General features: G+C 35.2%; 1 protein-coding gene and 1 pseudogene across 2 annotated transcripts; both read right to left on the bottom strand.

Annotated features, from left to right (window-relative positions):
* Positions 1 to 391: 391 nt before the first annotated feature.
* Positions 392 to 11,894, bottom strand: LOC143575066 (uncharacterized; annotated as a pseudogene). The gene is made up of 5 exons (XR_013142709.1): positions 11,357 to 11,894; positions 6,974 to 7,010; positions 2,423 to 2,659; positions 2,235 to 2,282; positions 392 to 974 (listed from the first exon to the last, which is right to left on the bottom strand). The product of XR_013142709.1 is annotated as an uncharacterized LOC143575066 (transcript).
* LOC143575046 (uncharacterized) lies at positions 3,501 to 4,559 on the bottom strand. Its single transcript, XM_077059508.1, has 3 exons — positions 4,350 to 4,559; positions 4,049 to 4,283; positions 3,501 to 3,970 (listed from the first exon to the last, which is right to left on the bottom strand). The coding sequence occupies exons 1-3, from the start codon at positions 4,557 to 4,559 to the stop codon at positions 3,501 to 3,503; spliced, it is 915 nt and encodes a 304-aa protein (XP_076915623.1).
* Positions 11,895 to 17,214: the final 5,320 nt, after the last annotated feature.

Below are 17,214 nucleotides of genomic sequence, written 5' to 3'. Positions count from 1 at the left end.
ACAAAACTCTCTATTGATGACGGGGATGTCACATGGCGCAAAATGCCAAAAAGTGAGACGTTTTGACTACACGTGATCTTAGGCCAAAGCGTCAAGCCCATCCATGCACCCAATACAAACTCGAGGCCTGATCCCATTCTGTGTGAAACTCTAAACAGTCATTTTACTTATTTCATCAACATTTTTATGTGATTTTCTTATTTGTACTTTTTAATATTATTATTTTTATTTAATAATCTGAAGTTTTCATTTTAAGTTAACACTTGAAATGACAAAAAAAAATGTGTAGCTTTTAGTTAATAAAATTATAAAGTAATTAAAGATTATATTACTGCTTTGGTTTATTTTTTCAGACCCACACATTTTAAGCTCAAATGTAAAATTAAAAACGGAACCATAAACAAATAACCAAGACCAAAAAACCGAAACAACATTTTTCCTCGAAATTAAATATCAAGATGACCCCCAAGTTTTTGAAGAGACAACAAATCTATACAAACACTTAAGCTACATTTTATCCAATGTCCTCTATATCACCAACATGAACACTTTAAACAGTTGCATGAACACTTGAAGCATCCAAATCTCAAACAAGCAAGGCATTTTGGTAACTTCACTTCTGAGCATTTCCAGTTAAGTATACAACAGTTTGCTTTGAAACAGCTTGAGCATTTCGGGCAGCGAGGTCCTGCACATTGTAAACACTCGGGCAGCTTGGGTTTTATACAACAAGAGTGAGTGTTGCGGGTTGATTTCATTGGTAAGCGTAGAGTGGGCTTGATCTTTGAGAGTCGGGTCTTTGTGGTGATGGTTTCCATTTCATGGATGAACCGAGAAAGGTGGCGGATGTACTCAGGGTATAGTTCTAGGTTGCAGTGGCCACCTCCTTTGATCCACAATGGTTCGTATGGGTCCTTAGCCATTTTCCATAGTTCGTTACCATGTCGACAGTTCACTACGTCGTCTTCGGTTCCCTGTCATTTGTTTTCATCGAGAAACAATGTGAGATAACAAATCAAGCAAGAAACCACTCTGCTTTGCTTTAAAACAAACAAGCAGGCGTATCTAGTAAACTCCACTCATATTATAGCTATTGGTAATGTCTTGGAAAAACTGAAAAAAACAATCCATAACAGAAAAACCAAGCCAAGAATAACGTAACCCAAACAAAAATCAACGGCGTGGTTTTATGTTTTCGAATAAATCAAGTTTTCGGTTTGGTTTCATTTTTGCATGTAATTAATGCCGAAAAAAACGAACTAAACCTAAATTATGGACTTCAATTATAATTTTGAATACTAAGTAACTAATAGAAATTTAATAAGTGTAACCAAATATTTTAGCCGAAATGTATAATAATCAATTAGTCATTAATTAAGAAAAATAGTGACGCCCAAATTAATTATTTTGGTCCAATTGTTTTTTCGGCTTATAAGGTTTTAGACCAAATGTAAACCCCTAAAAAACGAAACCAAACTGAAACGCTTTTCAAATTTAAAAACTAAATTTCGGTTTTTGGTTCGGTCTAAGCCCAAATCCGACTCAACACCCCTAAGTACGTGTGTCCCAAGGGATAAAGAGATTGTTTCCATCGAGACCCGGCTACATAACCTTTTTCTTTACATGTAAAGCATAGTAATCCATATAAGATAAAATATCGCTATAGGAATCAATGTAACAACAAAAGCTCTACTAAGACAGGTTGCTATGGGCGTCCAAGGGGGCGCCTTTGGGCTAGAACACCGTCGTGGGCGCTAAGAAAGGGGGCGTCTAGGGGGGGGGGGGGTCATGAAGACCGGCGCCTAAGGGAAAGTAGTGGTGGGGCCATGTCTCTCTCTCTCTCTCATACACACACATACATATATATATGTATATATATAACGAGGCGTTAAAGGGGCTTTAAACCACAGCGGAACATTATAGAGACGTAGAGACGGGCTTCGATGTCTCATTTATTACGTGGCGATGACATGGAGGTAAAGCCCCTCCTTAGTGAATAGCCTAATAAGTATACTTCCCAATATTCTTTTTTTTAGAATATTCTTTTTTTTTTAAGAATGTCGACTCACGGACCCATTTATTCTCTACTTTTAAACTACACCAATAAATAATTTATCCCGTGTCAGGATTCGAACCCTTGTTTTTCCCACAAAAGGCAAAAGACTTTACCACTCAGTCGCCCATACTAGAACGACATTTTTCAAGATTTATTGATATATAGGAAACAAGCTTACATGTATTACAAGCGTGGGACATTTCACCTTCCGAATCTTGTTAACATTCTGCAAAATATTCCACCAACAAATATATATGCCATTATTAAAAGTGACTTGAAAACGTATGCTACCAACATTTCAACACTAAATCCGCTTTTTGCAAACTAAAATGCTAACAAAAGTAAAGGGGTTGAGTAATCTCTCACCTTGTATATATCAAAGCAAAGTGTGCACTTGACATGACAAACGACACGAAGGCCAGAAAGAATGGCGCTATGAAGAACCACTCCTCTTAACCTCGGCAGCTTAGCCGCCAATTGCAGCGTGGGCCCACTTCCGACAGACTGTCCATACAATATTAAGTCTTCCTGGCTTACTCCATAGTCTGTTTGAAGACACTCGTATACTGCCTCTATGTCTGCATATGTATTACTCTCACTTGGCTATAAAACAAAAACAATGCAAGCTATTTTCAACTTTTATGCAGAAAATAGTTTAATAAAATGAGTAAACATATGTTTTGTTTTCAACTAGCTACGTACACTACTAGATCATTCAACCATACAAAGCTCATATAGATATGATGTGCAACTTTTGGGCCTTCATATATAGTTATATACTAACCATTAATATAGTCCGTTTTGCCAGTTTGTTTTTGGCTACCAAGGTGGAGACCTCTAGGTCACCCATCCTTGGATTACCCCGACACTTTTACCCAAGCAATCTTAATTGTAAATGTGTCAAGCGTGTTGATGATGTCTAAGGTCGGAAATTCTTTATGAGCTCCCAACATCTCTCATATCCGAGACCGATTGAGATTTGTCTGGAGTTTTAATTACATATATTTTATAAATAATATATAAAGTGTGTGTGTAGGTGAACTTCATTAAAATTACTAAATTATTGCGAGAACCGAATGAAAAAAATGTGTACGTCATGGGCATAAAAAACTATCAAACTAATTTGTTTAAGTGTTTTTATAATTTTTAATCGTTTATCTGCACATATGTAGATCTATACATGACTTAGGTGCTGTTTGTTTTTGCAGACATAAACTGTCTGCAAGCTGATTTCATCTGTTTTCATGTCTGCAACTGAAGATGTGGTCTGAAGATCTGCAAGCTGAAAATATAAGACTGTTTGTTTTTATAAGCTGATACTGTCTGCATAAACTGAAAATATGTAACTGTCAAACTTATCTCACAAGATAGAAGTCATTTATTCAAGTTACATAGAAAATATAATAATAAAACCAAGTTTAAAAACACAAATAGTGAAATAAACTCAAAGTACATTATTTTGCATTAATTCTTGTACTATCTGATCTCGAAGTTGACTCATGAATTCACGGTCCGCTGCACTTCCATGTCGATCTACTTCTTCTTCACCACCATCTTGTGCATGTTCATCTCCATCTTGAAGGCGTACATTTGGGTGATCATATTCATCAAAAAGTTCATCACTTAAGCCCTCTTTCCGTATAAAATTGTGAAGCGCAAAACATGCAATCGTAACATTTCGTTGTGTAAGCAATGAGAATGGGGCCATTTTTTTTAATATTGGAAAACGTGCCTTTAATACCCCATAAGAACGTTCAATAACATTTCTAAGTTTTGCATGTGCGTGGTTGAATTTTTCTTTGTCGGTCAATGCACGATTTCGGCGAAAATCTCCAAGCCAATACCTCACATTTCGATATGGTGCCATAAATCCACGAATGTGTGCATACGCAGCATCACATAGATAATATTTATCTAAAATAGACAATACACGCATCATCTTAAAACTATGTATGTAATATAAATAATAAAGTTGAGATCGTAAATATATACCCGGAGGAGGAAATGGAAATGGTGCATTAGCATTTGTTAAAGATTCAGACAATATTCTAGAATCATGTGCTACTCCTTCCCATCCGGCCACGAGAAAAGTAAATACCATGTTGAAGTCACATATGGCCAAAACATTTTGATAACACTCGCCTTTTCCTCTTCCTCTATACAAATGTTGTTTCTGAACAGGGACAATAGCATGTATCAAAGTTCCATCAAGTGCACCAATCGCTCCCTATATATAATTTAATTGTTAATAATATACATGGAAAGAAATCACAATAGAACTTGTATAATGTACCTTAAAAACTCGTCGTAATCTCTTATTACGCCCTGGAATATCTGGATTAGGATTAAAAGATGTTGGTACTATAACCTCTTTAGCAAACTCCATCATTGTTGCCAATACTTCATGAAAATACTTATGAATTGTTTGTTTCGAGTGTTGAAATCTACGCTTAATAACCGAAAAACGTTGATTGTGACCAATCATCATCAAAAACATAGCCATTTTTTCTTCAAGGGAGATGTGTTTGCTATCTTTTAACCAACCTTTTACTCTAAAATGTGTGCAAAGTCGAACAAATGAATCACGTGACATACGTAGGAGTTCAATGCATTGTCTATCATTCCCTTGCAACAACTCTAAAGTAAAATGGTGTCCGGACATAACCGAAGTGTTATCTCTTTTTCTTTTGGGATTTCTCGGCCAAAAGTATCGAAGATATAAGAACATCACAATGAGGAGAAATAACTTTTGATTATAATCCATGATAAACCTGTCGAAAACAAGCCAAAATAACTGTCAAAAAACTGCACAAAAAACTGCTCAAAACCTGCAGCAATTTGCTGTAAAAAACAGCTCAAAAACTACACACAAACAGCAGCAAAACAGCTCTAAAACAGCCCAAAAACTGCACCAAACATATAAAAAACAGCTTCAGTTTGCCAAACTACTGCCAAACTACCAATACAATACACATAACGGTGTCAACTTACATAATTGTTCAAAATACAAAGCAAATAACGGTTCACATAATACGAATCACATAACATGAATCACACCAAAAAAACAAATACCGACATCCCTCCCTACTTGAACATCCTTAATGTCGTCCCGGTCATCTTAATCCACCCTTTCAACACCTCAGGGTCTGATGGCAATGTCATCCATGCCTGTCTCATTTGTAAAGATTGACCAAAAATGTTAAATGCTGCCAAAAACAAGGGATCTATAGGCTCTAAGCCAACTAATTTCAACTTCTCATAACATTCGTCAATTGATGGTCCTTCCATGCTTTTCACCATATGCTTGAGTGCTTGTTGCATATCTTTAGCCAAATCATCTAGGGTAATGGTGGTCTTAGAGGTTTTAGCCTTTTTGTTGGGCCTAGCTTCATTATCATTAGATGTTTGAGCCTTATTATTGGTAGGAACTTCATCACCATTTTGAAAACTTTGTTCATGAGAGTCTCCATCATCATTTTCTAGATTATGAAAGCTACCATCTTGTATCTGAAGTGTTTGGACATGTGGGGATGATGAAACTCCAGATGTTTGAGTAGATGTCCATTGATTACCACCTGTAGCACTAAGCCCTTCAAACACAGCTATGTGAAGGTCAAGATGAGGCAACGGGCGCGTTTTTAATGACATTGCCCTCGGGTGACCCTGCGCCAAATTAATAGGAACTATAATAAATACTTTTCACTTTAACATATGACATAATACTGGAAACCTAAACAAATGCACACCTTCTTAAAATCTTCCCATTCCTGAGGCGTTAAAGTGAACATATTTGTTTCTGGGTTGTATAGATTTCCAGTCTTGTTTCTCAAATAGCACCATCCTACATATTTTGATTTCATAGTATCAAAAGCATTTCTAATTTGCTTTTAAGTCAAATCCATGTGAAATTGTTCCTTGAGTTTCTTCCCTACTATAACCCAAGACTCCCTGCACAAGCTTTGTCCATTTCTACCTATCCTCCCTATTTCTTCAAGACATGTTTCTAATAAGCATTTAACAGCCTCATCCGTCCATTGTTGTCGACCATCATTAGTTCCATCTAGAATTAAATCACACATAACATACAAGACAAACTGCTCTAATAAACAACACAAAACAGCTCAAAAAACTGCACAAAACATGCAGCAAAACTGCTCTAATAAACAGCACAAAATAGCTCAAAAAACAACATAACAAACTTGCCTGAACAAAAGCAATCGAATAAATAAAAATCCAACAAACAAATATGAATCAACAGATGCTAGTTTCGTATTTGAACCTAAACCCGACCCCCCCTTGTTTGATTTTGATGGTGTTGCATGTGTGTTTAGGGTTTTTCAATTGTGCGCCACAAAACCACACTATACATATACATAGCCCTGATTATCTCTCAGTTTAGGGTTTTGTTTTTCAATCAACACCATGGGAGGGGCTGGTCGGAGGAGAAGAGGGAGGTACCTGGTCGGAGGAGAAGAGGGAGGTCACCGGAAAAATGATCGGAGGAGGAGGAGGAGGAGCGCCGTCTGATGTTGTGTGCGTATATGAGGGAGTAGGGTTTTGTGAAGATGTTATAAGAATGAGATCATGTCTTATTTTTGAAGAGGAAATAAGATGTGTTCAGATCTGTTTAAAAAAAAAAAAAACAAACAGTCTTCAAGGGTGACGTCTGCGCGCCTGCAGACATAAGCTCCCTTGAAGATGTTTGAAGAAAAAACAAACACCCCCTTATACATATGTAGGTTATGTAAATATCTTGTTCATATATATAAAAAAATTGAATTTTGTGAAAGATAACATTGCATTTCAATCATATTCTTTTATTTAAAAGTTTTTGGCATTGAAAAATCGAATGATTTGTTTTATTCCACTCGTTCTTAAATTAATTGAAACCCGAAAGCAAAATTCCAATTTTAATACCTTGCTGGTAGACGCCCCGTATCTGGAGTAATAATATCTGTTTAAAAAAAACAAAACATATACAAACATCAATCATTGTATGACACCTTTGAATGGGCAAAAGGAGAAGCCATATTTAACTCTCACACTCACAAATTGACCGTCACTAGCTAACTTTTGATTATCAAGTTGAAACATAATTAATTAGCAATAATCAAAATTAGCCTAAAACTTTTAAAAAAGCCAAATTTTTAGGGAGTGCATTACTACTGTTTATGAAAAGACTAGAGAATAAAGTAAAATCTACATTACAAGAAAATGTTGCAAGCAAATAAAGACAGTTTTGAATGCAGTTTAAGACAAGTATCTCAATAATATATTTTCTTAGTGTCACCTGTCTAATCTGTTTCAAAAGCCAATATAAATAATTAAAAACAAATCATATTACTTTGTCTAGACTCTAGAGCAATGACAAAAGCAGAATCATAATTAGTTTATCCAAACAACCAAACTGATTATTTGTTAATTGTAAAAATGAGCATGGTCATGCGGCTCATTTGAGTCTCTCTCTCTCACTTAATATGATGTGTAGGTATAAACATGTATCTGTTCTTTGTATTTTAATAATATAAATAAATGAAAATGTGATTTAACATGAGTTGAGTGATGCGGAGAAAACTAAAGTGACACTGACATGATAAATTATTAAGATTGACACATAACACATAGCCTTATATAAATGTCCAAACATTACCTAATTATTGAACATATAATGCAAAATTTTAAGATATTTGATAAAAGCTCAAACCTTTAATCTTTTTTCTGGTACCAAAGTTATAACATGTAAAAAGAAATAAATAAAAATTGAAGGATAAAAAAGAATGTTTGGAAATTTTATGGCCACATTGCCCATTTGGCAGGATAGCACCCTACGGAAAGACGACTGTTTATATCAAAATACATAAGCAAATTCGTGGTTTTTTGCTCCTTTATTCGGGTAACTAGCCAGTGGTCAGTAAAACTAATGACTTTATAGGCAAAAATAAATAAAAGTGAAAACTTGAAAAAAGCAAGTTTAAGAGATTTCCCTTTTTAACTTTACTTTTGTTTCTACCCTTATTAAACTTCACTTTTATTTTACAAAATAAAAATCTCAAATATGTATATTAAAAATACTAGTTTTAAAACTTGTGTTATGCATGAGAAACTTAAAAGAAATACAGAAATTAAATTATTTCAATTAAAAACTAAATTTTATCAAATTAAATAGTTTTATGAGTTTAAATTATATTTTTTAATGAATTATTCATACGAATACGTGGTGTATTCTCACACAATTTTTTCGTAATCACGAAAAAAATGCACATGGTGATTTTATAAGTTGCAATTATATTTTTTTTAATGGAATAACGAATTTTAACAAAAGATAATACGATGTATCATTATAAATGACATAAAAAAGAGAACATCGTATATAAAATTAGCATGACTAAAACACGCTTTTGGATTACAGATTTGAAAAAGATGGATAAGAACTCCTTCGATCCATATAGGTTGAATGAATATGTTAGGTTGAATGAATACGTGAGAATAAAATTGTTATTCAATCTTAAGTTCTTGTTTTTGTATTCTTAGACCTATAAAAATCATTCATTAATTTACCATATTCATCTCCTACACTAAAAAGTGTTTATAAATTTGATTTAATAAAAATGGATAAATATGATTTCATTAAATATACAAGTATTTTTATTATATTGACATTAATACCCGCATATTTTTTATCTTTATGATTTAGGTAATTAGTTATTTGATTAAATATGGATTGATATGTTTTGATTACACTAACATAAATATGTTTTTATTAAAAATAGAAAATAGTTTGAGCGGAAAATTTTGTCTAAGAATGAATCTCCTAGTAACATGTGTCCAAGTTATTTTACTTTATTAGAAAACTAGCTTTAGAAACTCGTGTATTACACGAGATAAATTAATGCATAAATTACAATGAATAATTTCATACAAATATAATAAAGATAATTAAATCTCTTTTTATTTTGTAAAAAAATATATTACAAATATAGTCAATTCATAGCATCAAATATATTTGAGTTATAAATCTAGAATTGGTTGTTCTACCATCGATATACAATAATGAATCAATGTCACTGGAATCAAACAATGAGGTCTTTCAATGTGAAAGATGTAGCTAGAGTCTTTCACAAAAATGTTATATATTTCGTACCCGGCCATAGATAAAAAAGACACCAGATTTTCTTTTTTAAACAGTTTTCATGTTGTTCTTATATACACACTATTGTTCAACTATTATAATAGTCTTATAATAAATATAAAAATTTGAAAATTTGTCTATGATTTTTAACACCAAATACTTGTAAAAAAATTTTTAAAAAAATATTATAGTTTTCTTCAATATGAAGATGTTTCAAAAAATTAAATGTTAATGTACACTTTAAACATAAACCCTTTTATATAGATACATATTAATTTTAAAGAAAATATATTTATGACACGTAATTATTATATTAATATTTTTTTAAGTATGTTTAGAATATAATTTATGGCATTAATAATTCAATACATTTATATTGACCAATTAATACAATATGCTGAATTTATAATCAATACTATATTAGAACCAAGATTTTTTACACCAATAGAATAGACGTGATTTTGACGGGAATTTGATAGTAATAATTAACCTTCACATGTCATGTGTTTATAATTATTTTCTTTTATTAGTATAGGTAGATAAATAAGTAGATATTAACTTGTTTAAAATACCAAAGCCATGGAAATTTATGGCAAATGTCGGTTACTGGCACCATCATCATATATATTATTATAATGTCAATTGTTTTTCTTTTAATCATGGGAATACACTATTTAAACAAGCAACAAAACTTGAAAATGAAAAAAAGAAAATAGGCCACTAACATTAAACATAATGGACACATAAAGTTTGAAATATGACAATAAAATCAATAATTTTCTATGGATACATGATTATGTTCACAAAGAATTAAACATAGAAAATGCTAAGTAAATATTGTGACAACAATTTTTAGACTATGGCAACAAAAAACCTTTAAATCTTGTAACTTTTTAACACAAAAAGGTGCACGTAACCTAGAGAGAAAAGAAAGGTAATAACTTTGGCAGAAAAGGGGGAAGTGTGTGCAATTCACCAACTCTCACGCGAGAAGGACAATTCACGCTTACAACTATTTAATGCATCCGTATCGATGCAAGTCCAAAGAAAAATATATACAAAATCAAGATCATTCAAAATATATACTTTTTAGTGCTTAAACATACACACAAAAACACAGGTAACAATTAAGAATTTGCACAACATACACAAAAAAAATGTTGGACTTAGTTGGATCGAGCACACAAAAGAACAATAAAATAGGGTTTTTTGACCCAACTTCGGGACAAGACTCTTTTAATATTATTAAGATCAAATTCATATCCATATTTATACTAATCTAAACTCGTTTTCTACTCCAACTCTAATTCTTAATAAAACTTGAACGCATAATAAACATTATACTTTATTTCTAACTTTAATAATTATTCTTCTAACAATAAAATTAATCATTTAATATATTATCTAATCTTTATCTTTATTCGATTCACCTTATCTACTTCTCCATAAGATAATAGCATTCGAAGAAAATTCATGAAGATTAAGATTACCAACATACTAAGTTAGGGCACCCATATGGGTAGGGTGTATGGGTTTCAAACCACATGGCAACACCATCTCACACCATGTGTGTAAGGTGCATGGTTTCATTTCATGGCAAAGGTTTGTCACACAAAATTGATTTATTGTTAACCATTCAAGAATTAAAATGAATTAATAAAGTTATAGAGTACTTGTGGCCAGGTAAGTGTTGTCATTAACTTTGTGGTTTGTGGGTAATTAAGTGTAGAAATGAGGTGACGGTACATTATTGACCGGTGTATGGGTTATACCCATGAATGCCCTTTCCCCTGTTATGAATGTTTAAAAGAAAATCTAAATCATTAAAAAAAATTATTAATGGTTCATTGGTTCACATAAACACTATTAAACTAATATATTTATATGGTTTTAGCTTCTTTTTTTTATTATTGTATACCTAATGTGTAGGTGACAACTTACACATGTGCAAGTTCATGTTAACTAAAACTTTTTTTTTTAATTTAAAGAGAGAATAATAATATTATATTTCATAATTTGCCCTAAGACTGAAAAATAAACTTTAATTCTTAATGTTATTTATAGAGTTTCCCCTAAAGATTAAAAAACCAGAGAAGAAAATGCACATAAAAATTAAAACTCACTAAAAAAACTGCTATAAAATCATAAATTTGAAGAACAAGAAAACTAACCCCATAATATTAACTCTAAGATTAGCTTTGAGTTGCACAAACAAGTCAAACAGTTGACACAAGTCAGCAGCATTGCCATGAGGATACAACAAGATGAGCCTTGCATAAGGGTTCTTTAAATAAAAAGCTACAATCTTGTTACCACTTTTAGTGTCTAGCAATAACACATCAAGTCCGTCATCAAGAGGCACGGCGACGTGTGGTGATCTGGTAGGTTGGTGGAGATGGTGGGAAGAATGCGAACTTGTTAGCAAGATGAGAGATGATGCAACCCATTCACCACAACCACCCCGGATAATAAGATAGTTGGTGCAAGTTGTTATATTCATGAATGCATGTGTGGTTATGTTTTGTTTTTACATGCACTTGTGAATTTAAATAGTAGTTTGAGTTGGGTTTTTAAAGGTTTCTTGGAACGGGAGAGATGGATATGTATATATGCGATGCGTGTGTGTATAGACGAGAGAGAGATGGGAGAGGTGGGGACATAATATAAGTTGAAAGAAGTGAGGTATAATGATTCATTGATAGACTATGGTACAACGCTACAACCCACCCCAAAACAAACCCCTCACCAAAGCCTTTTCTTTTATTTAGATTTTTGAGTTAAATGTCATTTCATTACATGTGGTTTTATCAATTACGCAATTTTAGTATTTTCTTTGAATTTTTTGCAACTGGCTACTCCATGTTTCAAAAACCGGCTATTTTAGTACTTTTTCGTAACCTCGTTTAATTTGTCCGTTTAGTGAAGAGTAAACTGGTAACTTCGTTATTTTTCTTATTTTTTTATTTTCTTTTAATCAATTTATCTTTCTTCTATCTTTCTGTATTCTCTTTCTCTCTCTATACACCTATACATCAACACCCCAAGATCCATCTCCTTTGTATCTCCTCCGGTGAACCACCCTCTATCACCTCCGGTGAACTACCACCAGTTAACCACCACTGCCCCACGCTGCAATAACCACCACAACCGCCGCCACCACAAAACTATGCCACCGCGACAACCGCCGGCAGGCCCGACACCACCACACCCCTCCCATCTCAAATCCGACACAACCAATCTCGGCCACCACGACATCCCTCCCATTCTCTTCCTATTGCTCCTCTATACATATTTGGAAAAACCCAACTGCAGTTCTTCATCATGGTAACTCAAATTCAACGAAATTAGGGCTTTATAATGTTGATGAAGGTGCATATGCTTTCGTTCCAAAGCCATTGATTTGGGTGGAGTTTCGGTGGATCTAAATCCGTTCATTGACGGCCGGTTTAGGGATGTGGGGAGGGGTGGTGGTGACTGGTGATGTTTAGATTTATTGTATGAAGATACAAAGGGGTTAGGGGATTAAAGAAAAAAAGGAAAATAAATAAAAAAAGAAATTATCAGTTTACCCCTGACTTAACGGTGTAAAATAGACGGGGTTACGAAGAAGTACTAAAATGACCAGTTTTTGAAACATGAAGTAGCCAGTTGCGAAAAATTCAAAAAATGTACTGGAGTTGCGTAGTTGATAAAACCACATGTACGAAAATGGCACTTAACTCTAGATTTTATTTTTTTTGGAGGGGCTTCGTAGATCCCCATGTTATTGTAGTCGTCACGTAGGAACGGAGCTTCGAAGTTATTCTTTATAACATTCTATTGTAGTTTAAGTCCCTTTATCATCCCAATATGTGTGTGTGTGAGAGAGAGGGGGAAATTTGAAAGGGCCCCACCACAAATAACATATGTCGCCCTAGCCACACCGCCTCAACCCTTGCCACCCATTTGCCCTCCTCTTTGACGCTCACAAAGAACGGTCTTGGGGAAAATGCGCTTATCATATTGTAACAATTAGTGCTTGAGATCTTATAATCTTGAGTTTGAAACATGACTCAATAGGTTTTCCTACGGTGATGAGTTTTCCTATTAATGTGTCTACTGTAACTACCCACTTTGATCAATTAGCCAAGATTTGAATGATACAAAATCACTGTTTTTTATGGTGTTTTTGGGTGAGTCAGACTTGGAACATAAAAATCAGTATGGATGCATGGTTAACATCTCGTCTTAGAAAGACTCACTCAGTTATTGGGTTAGTTCCGAAATATGTTAAAAAAACAAATTAAGTCTTATAAGGTGAGAGTTTGGGTAAGGATCATATAGTGTTTGGTAGGCGAAATGAAATGATCCATTTTGTATTACTCCCTCAGTCCCATTTTAAATGTCATGGGACCCAAAACACACAAATTAAGATATGTTTGATTATTTTATTTTATGAGCTGTAAAATGACAATAATGTTCTTTAAGTTATTAAGGCTAAAAACCATTTTATTCATTGGCTAAAAAATCCATTACTTTATATGTAATAGTAAGAGCACAATTGAAAATTGAATTTATATGTATAGAAATAATATTTAAATTGGGACAACCAAAAATGGAAAAATTGACATTTAAAATAGGACAGGAGGGAGTAATAAAAAAAGAGTATTGGTATTTATTAATGCCAACAACCATCGTTTGGTCGCTACCGATCTTGACTAACGAATTTGCTGATAACGATCCACATTTTATTCCCCGGTAACCTTCTTTAAGGGAGGCCATTAGTTTGAGTTTTGTTCGTGACAAAATGTCATGTGCGAGATAAAAAATTTACTACAAAGGGGCTTTCAAGCAGTGGGTTAGTGTCCCTTACATTTTGTGACAGGCTAGATCATCAGCGCTATCTGTAATCACGGGTTTGGATGGCATTTTGTCAATAAATGTACCTGAGCAACGTGTTTTGTGGGTCCAGTTGCCACCAATACCCAAATTCAGGAGACACGTCGGATTGCGTCCATGACTGAGCTTGATTATCAAAGACGTAAGTTTTACTGCTGAATGTCAATAGACTCAACACGCCATTATCGTACATTCGTACATGCATCCATTGTTTCCTCATAAATTTGACAAATAATAACATTCTCAGTTTATTTCCTTTCATATAAGTTATAACCATATTTTGTTTATTTAAATTAGTACTATGCATTATTTAATAAACAATTATGGTAATTATAACATGTCAGATGATCTTTTACTCCTTTCGTCCCATTTTAAATGTCTATTTTTTTATTTTTGGTTGTCCCAATTTAAATGTCATTTCTGTACATATAAATTCAATTTTCAATTGTGCTCTTACTATTACATATACTAGATATTATTATGGTTTTTAGCCATAATAACTTAAATGACATTATTGTCATTTTACAGCTCATAAAATAAAATGATTAAACATTTATTAATTTTTGTGTTTTAGATCTCATGACATTTAAAATGAGACAGTGAAAGTATTTACAAATTGCATTGTTAAAGCATACCATAAAGACATAAACCCTGAATAATTTTCTTTGCTTTTAGTTGATGGTAATATATATTTTAAAATGTGGAAAAATGTTGCATACCATAAAACATGATAAAAAGAAAATTTTAATTGTATCTTTATAATTACTTGTTTATTTACTATTTGCATACATTATTGAAGAAACACTAAGTGACCCCGGGCAGATTATGGATAATCTGGGGGCTAGGTAATGTTTCCCACGAAGGTTAGGTCCAGCAGAGTAAGTTGTACTTTAGGGAACCTGCAAAACAGACACCGTAAGCTCGTCACTGAGAAGGGGGGGGTTCCTCCTTGTGACCACCCTCCGGCGTGAGAATCAGTCTATATTGCTCTTTGAATATAAAAGTATATGAATACTATTAGAGCAATTATCAAGTAAGTTATACGAGATAGTAGATTCATCTTACCATTCCAAGATATTGGAGTATTTATAGCCGAAGGTAGGTTTTCTAGAAGGTACCGCCGGCTGAATAGTATTCCTGTTCAACCAACAGTGGATTACGCACAGGCCATACTGGTTGGTGGGTAGGTTACAGCCAATAGTAATAAAGTCGGCTGCACTATTCCACCAACTGTAGACTATGCACGTCCCACTGACTGTGGATTGTACGCAGGCCATGCTGGTTGGTGAATAGGTTACGGCCAACAGTAATACTATTCCACCAACTGTAGGCTGCGCCTGCTCCACAATGAGGGTTGGTGAGTAGGCAGCGGCTAATAGTGACAAACAGTACTAGAGGGTGCCCCTCCTCGCACTGTTGTCGGTGAGCTGTCACCCTGTGATTGGCTCATGGGCTGTTCTGGTCAGATCGTCTGTCCTATCCATACCTTGGCAGGTATGGTACAGAAGATCTTTCAGAATCAGACTGGCTCTTTTGGGCGGGATTGTTCCCGCCTTGCTCATGCCTTCACGTGACTGCTGAAGTAGCTAGTGTCTTGTGCGTGTAGCCCTGCTGTCTGCGGGTAGCCTTCCCTGATGGCTTGTATCCGCAGCTGCGGGAACAGGCGGGGTACTTCACCATTGGGAGGCTTTCCCTGCGTGTACAGCTTGCGTACTGCGCGTAAGATTCTATGAGCATGGTGGGTCCTGCGGGAGCAGATGGCCTTTGCGCAGACGTCCATGTTCAAGGTGAGTCTTGCGGGACCAACTGGTCTCTGCTGGGACCTACCTCTTCAAGTCCCCCCAGTCCAATGTTCTTCTCATGCGTGTTTAATAAAGTGAGGTGAACTTTTGGACTTAAGCAAAGGGTTTTGAAAAGGGTTTTGTAAGGTTTTCCATGGGAAGTCCTTGTCACTTGCAGAAATGCCCGAGTTTCCTGCTTGGTCTCTGGGTATGATGCGGGTAGGTCTGTAACCTCCTCGCAAGTCAGGAGCATTGAGTCCCAGTTGTATGTATTTTCCATGAGGTTTTGGTAGTTTTGAACATAGTGATCAATTATGTTAAGACCACCAATTCCATCTTGGAGCTTCAAACAACGTAGTTCTCGACGTTCCCGCTATGCGGGGATGTTATTTCCGTTTCCGCAAGCATTGCCCAGAAGATCCTTCTTGGTTTCAATTCCCAGCGGAGCGCTAGGTATGTGAAGGGTTTTGCCTTAACACTGTACCTGCGCTCGTCTTACGGTTACTTTACTTCCAAGGTATTCCTGGCGTCAATTCCCTGCGGGTGCTTGGTATGTGAAGGGTTTTGCCTTTACACTGTACCCGCACCCGTCTTATAGTTACTTGGTTGCCGAGGTACTTGGCTTCAATTCCCTGCGGGTGCTAGGTATGTGAAGGGTTCTGCCTTAACACTGTACCCGCAGCCGTCTTACGGTTACTTGTTTACCAAGGTTTTCTTGGCTTCAATTCCCTGCGGGTGCTAGGTATGTGAAGGGTTTTGCCTTAACACTGTACCCGCAGCCGTCTTACGGTTACTTGTTTGCCAAGGGGTAAGGGGTATTTTCCCGCTTACTTTTTAATATTTTCGAATTTTGAATTTTGAAATTCGAAGAGTTGGTGAAAAGATAAGAACAGTCCAAACCTCTGAAACGTCGTGCGACAGTTTCTTCTGACTGTGTCAGGACGTGCAGGAAGTTATGGTGACGTGACAGAACATGGTCATTCCAGTCGCTTTTTCAGGCGCGTGGGCGTGATTTTTCGGGCGCGTGGCCGCGAAATTACTGGCACACGTCCTTTCAACAGCTGTTGCCAGCCTGCTTTTTGCCACGTGTCATAGTTTCATTGCACCTTTGATTTCTCTCTCCTCCGCATTAAATTCACCGCATTAATTGCGATTACTATATAAAGGGGGAGAGAGTTATTTGTAATTCACACTTTCACCTTTCTTCTTCTTCTTAGTGATTTCCGGCAAATACTCCCCTTTTCAGGCAAGCATTTTCCCGAAATCACTTTCTTCTTTCCACCATGTCTTCTCATGATACTGATGATCAGAAGACTGCTGGCGAGTGCCAGTGTTCTCTTCCTGTCGATCTGTACCAGTATATCGTCAGG

Source organism: Bidens hawaiensis, unplaced genomic scaffold, assembly GCF_021521415.1.
Source record: "Bidens hawaiensis isolate Kalapana, Puna unplaced genomic scaffold, B.hawaiensis_p1.1 tig00027291_1, whole genome shotgun sequence".
NCBI lineage: Eukaryota > Viridiplantae > Streptophyta > Magnoliopsida > Asterales > Asteraceae > Bidens > Bidens hawaiensis.
This window is presented reverse-complemented; position numbering and strand designations above follow the sequence as displayed.

What these genes read in the sequence shown, in the direction of transcription:
- LOC143575046 (XM_077059508.1), bottom strand. Translation starts at nt 4,559, where the DNA reads ATGGCTATGTTTTTGATGATGATTGGTCACAATCAACGTTTTTCGGTT. An exon ending in GATTACGACGAGTTTTTAAG is followed by an intron (nt 4,284 to 4,349) that starts GTACATTATACA and finishes AATTATATATAG; the next exon opens with GGAGCGATTGGTGCACTTGA. An exon ending in ATTTCCATTTCCTCCTCCGG is followed by an intron (nt 3,971 to 4,048) that starts GTATATATTTAC and finishes TGTCTATTTTAG; the next exon opens with ATAAATATTATCTATGTGAT.